Source organism: Frankliniella occidentalis, unplaced genomic scaffold (assembly GCF_000697945.3).
Source record: "Frankliniella occidentalis isolate FOCC.00 unplaced genomic scaffold, Focc_3.1 Scaffold63, whole genome shotgun sequence".
In the NCBI taxonomy this organism is placed as follows: Eukaryota; Metazoa; Arthropoda; class Insecta; order Thysanoptera; family Thripidae; genus Frankliniella; species Frankliniella occidentalis.
In genome coordinates, this window is record NW_026267193.1 from 902,488 (window position 1) to 909,692 (window position 7,205).

General features: G+C 64.6%; 1 protein-coding gene across 1 annotated transcript in view; it reads right to left on the minus strand.

Moving 5' to 3' along the window:
- Positions 1-154: 154 nt before the first annotated feature.
- LOC113213093 (protein disabled) overlaps positions 155-7,205 on the minus strand; it is an 11,968-nt gene continuing 4,917 nt past the window's right edge. Inside the window, exons 2-6 of the mRNA XM_052268086.1 lie at positions 6,325-6,539; positions 5,894-6,211; positions 5,249-5,803; positions 4,942-5,162; positions 155-4,911 (exon numbers count right to left, since the gene is read on the minus strand). Of these exons, the coding sequence (XP_052124046.1) occupies positions 252-4,911; positions 4,942-5,162; positions 5,249-5,803; positions 5,894-6,211; positions 6,325-6,539 (5,969 nt within the window). The 3' untranslated portion in view covers positions 155-251. The remainder of the gene's footprint in view (positions 4,912-4,941; positions 5,163-5,248; positions 5,804-5,893; positions 6,212-6,324; positions 6,540-7,205) is intronic.

The window sequence follows — 7,205 nt, forward strand, 5'->3', positions numbered from 1 at the left end:
TAAAAAACACCTCTTCTAAGCTGGAAAAAAAAATGAATTGCAAATAATTTTAAAATAAAAGAGAGTGCTACAGTCATATCCGTTGCCAGCAACAGAAATGCATTACAAAACATGGCTTCAAATATCAATGTTCCAATTAGAATAAAACCACAAGAAAAAAAAAATGCCCTCATATGTGACGGGGTACAGGAGTGTGATAAATTTAAAGCCAAAACTACCAACCATGCAACGCGGGGGCTGAGAGCCGTACCTCAGTGCTCCTCCTCGAAGTTGAAGGAGTCGAACGCCTCCGTCCACTTGAACTGATCACCTGAACGGTGACCGGCACTGTGTTCGGCCTTTCCCCCGTGGGGCGGCTGCACGGCAGGAGACCCATCCTCCGCGAAGAAATCGTCGTCATCAAATGGATCACAGCTTCTTGCAAAAATGTTAATGGACTCCGACTTGCGGAGACTCGAGGACGAGTCTGTCCGTCGCAAGTTGGCCAGTCTCGCCTTCATCCCGGCCAGGTTCTTGTCCTCGCCGCTAATACGCACCGAGCGTCTGTGCTCCGCCGACGGCCGGTTGGGTGATATCACAGGTTCTGCACTGTCTGGGTGCGGCAGTGCACTTGGGTCGGGCGGGCAGGCCTCGGGGGGCAGGAACACGTCATCCATGGACCTGCCGTTGCTTCTGCTGTCCGCGTCCGGCCCTGAAGACGCCACGGGGGCCGCGGGCGCCGAGGGACCCGCCCCCGACGACCCCAGGGTTGGCCGGCGCCCGCTGCCCGGCCGGCTCCCCGCCCTGCTCCCGGGTTTGCTGCCCGCCTGGGCACCCTCGTCCGCCGTGAGGCGGTGCTGCTGGTCGCTGATGTCGCTGGACGCGCTCGACAAGTGCCTCACGCCGCTCGCACTGTTCGGCGGGGTGAAGTCGTCTTCGAACGGCGACTGCCGCCGGCTCGAGCCCATGGACGAAGCCCTGCCGCGGCCGCTGCCCCCGCCGCCGCCCCCGCCGCCGCGCTCGAGGGGGCTCAGGGAGGCGCCGAGGCCGCCAGCCTCCACACCGCGGGCCTCCTCCGACTCCGACAGGCTGTCCCTCTTGCGCGGGGCGACGTGCACCTTGGGGCCGTGGCCGTGGAAGTGCGCGAGGCCCGCCGAGGGCTGCGGCGACCGGGTGGGCTCGCTCGTGTCGAGGCTGCTCTCTTGACTGAAGCTGGCCGAGCTCTGCTTGGGCTCCGTCACGAAATCGAACCGCTGGGACGAAAAGTCATCCTCAAAGGGTGACTGCTTGGGCGGGTCGAAAGTCTTGTAGCGCGAGCGGTTGGTCCTGCGCGCGTACAGGGTCTGAGAGCGCTGTTCGTAGCGTGCGTCCCGCTCCGTCCTGCTGCGGGTGCGCTCGCCGCGGGGCTCACCGCGGGGCTCGGGGCGGGGCTCGCCGCGCTCCCAGTACTCGTGCTCCTGGTCCGAGCTGAACGGGTCCTCCCTGCTGCGCGAGCGCCGGTCCATGCTGCCGCCCACGCGGTCGCGCTCCCAGTCGCGGTCGTGGTCGCGGTAGACGCGCCTGCGACCGGCGTGCGCCGCCGCGTGCGCCGCGGCCGCCGACGAAGGGCTGTCGTCCTCCTTGTACTCCACCGAGGTGCTGGGGGAGACACGGTCGTGGCCGCGGCTGGCAGCGCTTCCGGGCCGCGACCGCCTCCACTTGCGGACGCCGTGGGCGCCATGCGCGCCGTGTGTCGGGTGCGGACCGTGCGGGCCGTGGGGGTGCTCGTCGTCGCCCTGCTCGCTCGTCTCGTCATCCCAGTCCCGGTAGTGGGACGAGGGTGGACCGCCGGGCCCGCTCTTCCTGGGCCGGCCGTAGCGGTCCCACTCCCACTCACGGTCCCGGTCGCGGTCCCTGCTGCGCTCGTACTCCCAGCGCCGGCGGTACTCGTCCTCGCGGTGGTCGCGGTCCCGGTGCTCTCTGTCCCGGTAGTACCAGTCCCAGCCACCCTCCCGCCGGTAGTACTCGTCCTCCTCCCAGGCGTGCCAGCGGTCCCGGTCGCGGTCCTCGCCCCACGGCGACTGCCTCCGCTTCCGCGCGTCGTCGTACTCGGAGCTCTCGCCGTCCCAGGACCCCCTCGTGCTGCCGGGCCCCGGGCCGCCGCCGCCGAGGCCGCCGGGCAGCCGCTGCGCCCGCTCCTCCTCCCACGAGGACCCGCGGTTCTTGGGCCGCGTCTTCCACGAGCGCTTCATGTCGTCCTGTGACCTGTCGCTGGGCGGCCTGTCGGCGGGCCCGGGGGGCGGCCCTGTGCTGTCGCCGCTCTCCCACGGCGATACCTCGCGGCTGGACTGCTTGCCCACGGAGCCCGCCGCGCCACGCCGCCAGGGGGACACTTTCCTCCGCCGACTCCGCCGCGGCTCCGGGTAGCGGCCGCGCTGGCCCTCGTCGTAACCGTTCTCCCAGGGGTCGTCGCTGACGCGGTCGTCCCAGCCCTCCTCAGACTCCTCGTCCTCGGGCCACGCCGTGCCGGCCGCCGGGCCGCGGCCTCGCCTCCGCCGTCCTTTGTCACGATCGCGGTCCCGCCGCTCGTGGTCAGAATCGTCCTTCCATCCGGGGACCTTGTTGCTGAACTCCTTGCCGTCCGAGGACCACGGAGAGGCACCGTCGTCGCTCACTGGCTTCTCAAACTGACTAGAATCAAACTTGGCCCAGGCCTCGGAGGCCTCCAGTGACTGCGGCCTCGAGGTTGTCTCACTGGTGGCGGCCTGCGCTGCAGCCGGCTCGGCGGGCACGCTGCCGTTCATCAAGTTCGAGATGAGCGACTTGGTCGTCAGCTCCAGATTCTCTGGGACGGGCTCGAGCGAGACAATGCTGGAGTCGAGCAGGGATGGCTGCTTGGGCGGGACTGGCTGCTCGGCGCTGTCGCCCTCCGAGCCGCATGCGTCTTCCTCCAGGATGGTGGTCTCCATGATGGAGGGCGCGTCCCGCACCGTGTTTGTGTCCAGGGTGGGCGACTCGGTGCTCTCGCTGTGCTGCGCCGACAGCGTGAGGAGGTCTTGGTCCTCCATGGCTTCATGGTTCACCTCCGTGATGCTGTCCTCCTTGTCGCTCAGGTCGTTCTCCACCTCGGCGTAGCCGTTGTTGTCCTCGCGATCCTCGTCGCGCTCGTCGTCGTCCTTGTTGCTGGACTCGTCGCAGAGGGAGATCTCGCGGAGCGCGGCGTACCTGTCCACCAGGGCGGGCGACGGCGAGGCCGAGCTCACGGCGTTGCTGTTTGAGTCCGAGTGCCCCACCACGTTGATGGTGATGGGCGAAGAGTGCGGGACCGACGACGTCCGCGCGCTCACCTCCCCTGCAGCCTCCCCCTGTTCAGAATTCTCCTCCTTGGACTCGGTGAGGCTGACGGTGTCGGCCTGCTCCTGCGACGACGACCTTCCACTAGGTTCGTCCTGCAGCAGCAGCTCCCGGAACACGGCGTACTTGTCGTAGAGTGACTCCTGGTTCGGGACGCTGCTCGCGCCGGCCAGCCCAACGCCGCCCATGTTGCAGAAGTTGTCGTCGAACTCAGCGGCGAAGCCGGAGTCCTCGTCCACCGACTCCCGGAGCGCCGTGTACTCCGCCTTGCTCAGCGAGCCCCTGTTGCCCGCCGTGAAGGCGTCTGTCTGCGGCGCGTCCGAGAGGCTCGCCAGCCGCTTCGTCAAATCCTGGAGGGTCATCTTTGACAGCTGACTCGGAGAGATGCCTAGGGTGCCGGCCAAGTCGGAGAAGCCCGTCTTGGTCAGCTGACTGAGAGTAATGTCCAGAGACTTCTTGGTCGGGCCGGGCGCCGGCTGCGCAGACCTCCGCTGCTGGGACTGACTGGTGCTGGAGGAATGGTGCCGTTTCACCGGCGGGGGTAGGAAAGGAATGGGCGCCAAGTACCCATCCTCAGTCTCGGCAATGTTTTGTTTCTTGGGCCGCAACGGCACCGAGTTTTCTTCGCTGTACCTTGGTTTCCTCGCGGGCACCGGTATCGGCGGGCTCTTGGCGTCGGACGCGTCGTGCGGCGTGGGGCTGGACGACGACTCGTAGTTCTCGATGTGGTCGTAGATGGAGTGGTCGTCCTGGTGGGGCGGCCGCGGGGGCGGTTTGAATATGGTGCCGGTGTGCTTCTTGGGCGGCAGCGGGGGCGGCTTGATGGAGAAGGCGTTTGGGGTGGGCCGGGGCGGCGGCTCGGGGGCGATCTCCGCCAGCTCGGCGCTCGAGCCGGACAGCCTGGAGCCGGCGTCGCCGTCCAGGTCGGGGAACGAGGCCACGATGGGCGGCGACGGCGTGATGCCGCCGCGGCTCAGCCCGCCCGGGGAGCGCCTCTGCAGCTGCGCCGCCTCGTCCGCGGGCGTGGGGCTCGAGCCCAGCGGCGGGAAGCGCACGCCCTGCCCGCTGCCGTCCACCGTCATCTGCTTGGGCAGGCGCGAGCGCCGCTGCGACGACTTGGGGCTGGGGATCTTGACCATGGACACGGACAGCTGCTTGCGGGCGAAGCGGTTCCTCTGTCTGCTGAGCGAGCTGGTGGCGGGGCCGGAGCCGCTGAGGGGCGGGCTGGGCGACAGGCAGCTGGCCGTGCCCGAGCTGGCCGAGCCGTCCTCCGGGGGCAGCGACACCCGGAGCGGGCCGTGCAGGGTGCCGCCGCCGGACGCCCCGCCGGCCGAGGGTAAGGGCGACGCACTGTTGCGGGACCCGGGGGGGAATGAAGAGAAATCTGCAAAACCTGTTTCAAAGGGGTCTGCCATCACAGTATTAGGACTAAAACTAACAGTCTGGCTAAAGCTGCCTTCGGCGAAGGGGTCCGTCTTGTCGAAGGGGTCGTCTGAAAAGGGGTCGGGGAATGCAGGAAAGGAGGTAGAGCTTCCAGGAGCAGATTCCAAAGCAGACAACACATCACCCAAAGCACCCGCCTGCGACCCAGTCAAGTCTCTGCTACCTGAGTCGAACGATGCTTGGAACAGTGGTGCAGGGGCTGGAGCTGAGAGAGGGTCCACCTCCCCAACCAGATCTTTCAACACTTTCTTCGGCGGGTTCTTGAGATCGGAGAAAAAGTCTTTTTTGTCGACGTAAGGTTTACTTCTGCCGGTCCCAAGAGGGTCCAGCTCTGTAAACACGTCGAATTGGTCAGCTAATAGATTTGCTTGCCGGCTCATTTCCAGCGGTGATGCACGGTTGGAATCCTGTGAACAGATCGCGAGATTAAGGCTTTGCACAGTAGATCATTCAACATAGTAACAAAACGAAAAATTAAGTCTGCTGCACCTACCTGGTCAAGCTGATTTGTTTTGGACATAGTTCCAGGCATCTCTCCGTCGTCGAACAGCGCTTCAGTCTCCTGATCGAACCAGTGCTTCTCCTCCTGAGCGAGCGGCGCAGACGGCGGGGCAGCGGCGCCGAAGGTGGCCGCCGTGGACGTGAAGGCCGTGGAGGCCGCCGACACGGTTGCCGTGGTGGTGGAGGTGGTGGAGCCCGCCCGGTTGACGGTCCTCTCCCGCCGGTGTGTGCCGGTGCCGTCGGGCCTGGCCCCGTCCTTGGCGGAGGGCGGCGGCGGCAGCGCGGCCACGGCCGTCGACCCCGCGCTGGACGTCTTGGTCGTCGTCGTCTTGGTGGTGGTCGCCGTGAACGAGTCGCCGAACGGGTCGTGCTCGAACGCGTCCTCCTTGGCGGCCGCCGCCGTGATCTGGTCCATCTGGTGGATGTTCTGCTGCAGGTTGTTCAGCTCGTACTCCAGGTCGAGCAGGTCGGCGATGGTCGCCTCGGACTCGGCTTTCGACGATGACGCAACCGCCCCCGGAGAACCATTTTCTCTGACGCATGATTCCTGAAGAGCAATTAAAAATTAACCTCGGGTGAATAAAAGTCTAGATTTTCTCCAGACAGAAAGACACACAGACACATTTCCTAAACAAACCTTTAAGTGATGCGCCATGGCCTCCATGTAGGTGACTGACGGGGTGGTGGTGGTGGATGACATGAGGCTGGACGTACTGCCCCCACAGATTTTCATGTGCTGCTGCTCTATGTGCTGCTCCCTGTTCTTGAGGGCGAACACGACTTGGAAAAGATCTCGGATGCATTCCACTACCTGGCTTGCAGCCTTGTCCGTTTTAATTCCAAAAAATCTATGGCCAGTGTCTGGTGAGCCAAAAATGTAACCAAACGCTCTTGGATCGGTCATGTCTTGGGCGATAAACGATATTTTGTGAACGAGATGATGGTACAGGCAGTCCTGGAGCAAGAAAAAACATGGTTAGAGTTTAAGACCCACTTTAAAAGGCCCTCTTAAAGGTTATGGGTGAGTCGTGTCCAGAGTTGGCCAGTCGGTTGACTACAGTAACTCACCCCTGTCTTCTCATCTCGAAGTCGCAGGCCGTCGATGGCGATGTTGATGGTGATGCGTTGCTTGTGCTCCCCGGCGGCCCGGATGGCCATCTTGAGGTCGGCAAGGGCATCCTGGCACATGCGGTCGCCCCGGGCCTCAGCCACCTCCAGGATGCCGATGAGCTTGGCCTTGAAGCTCACCCCTTCTCCCATAAATCGAGAGGGCTCATTTTTGTCTGAAAAAAAATAAATACAAACAGGGCCGTTAGAAATGAAATGCAACAAGCACACAGAGATGGAGACAGCCTGTAACCGCACTTGGCACCATCCGATGCAAACGTTGTCCGTAAACCGACGGGTCAAAGAAGGAGGATCGAAAAACGAACCGCCAGTACGTCATCAATCACATGGCAGGTGACAGCGGGATAAGTGAGGTTAGTCGCGTTCCGTTACGTCACAGCCTCGGCTTGGACGAGGTCCCCGGGCCTCGGCCCCCGCGCCCGCGCCCGCGACGCAGCTGAGGCCGGGGCTGGGGCCAGGCCTGGGCCGAGGGTCGCGGTGCCACGCCAAGAGCAAAGGCGTGCAGGCGTGGTCCCCAAAGGGCGCGCCTGGCCTGCGCTGGGCTCGGCGGCCATGGCTCCACACAGTGGGCCTCGACGGGCGGCCCCCGGGGCCCCAGGGCGACGGCCATGTCCTTTCCCCTCGGGGGGACACCGAGGGTGGCGGGTACTCACGCTTCAGGGGGCTGCTCTTCTTGCGGAGGGTCTGCATGGAGGCGGCGGGCGCGGTGCGGGCCTACACGGGGCCGCGGACCCATATGCAGGTCAACACGGTCCGCGACACACTGCCGCGCGCTCGCCACCCCTACGCCAGCCCATTGATCTGGGTGGGGGGTGCGAGAG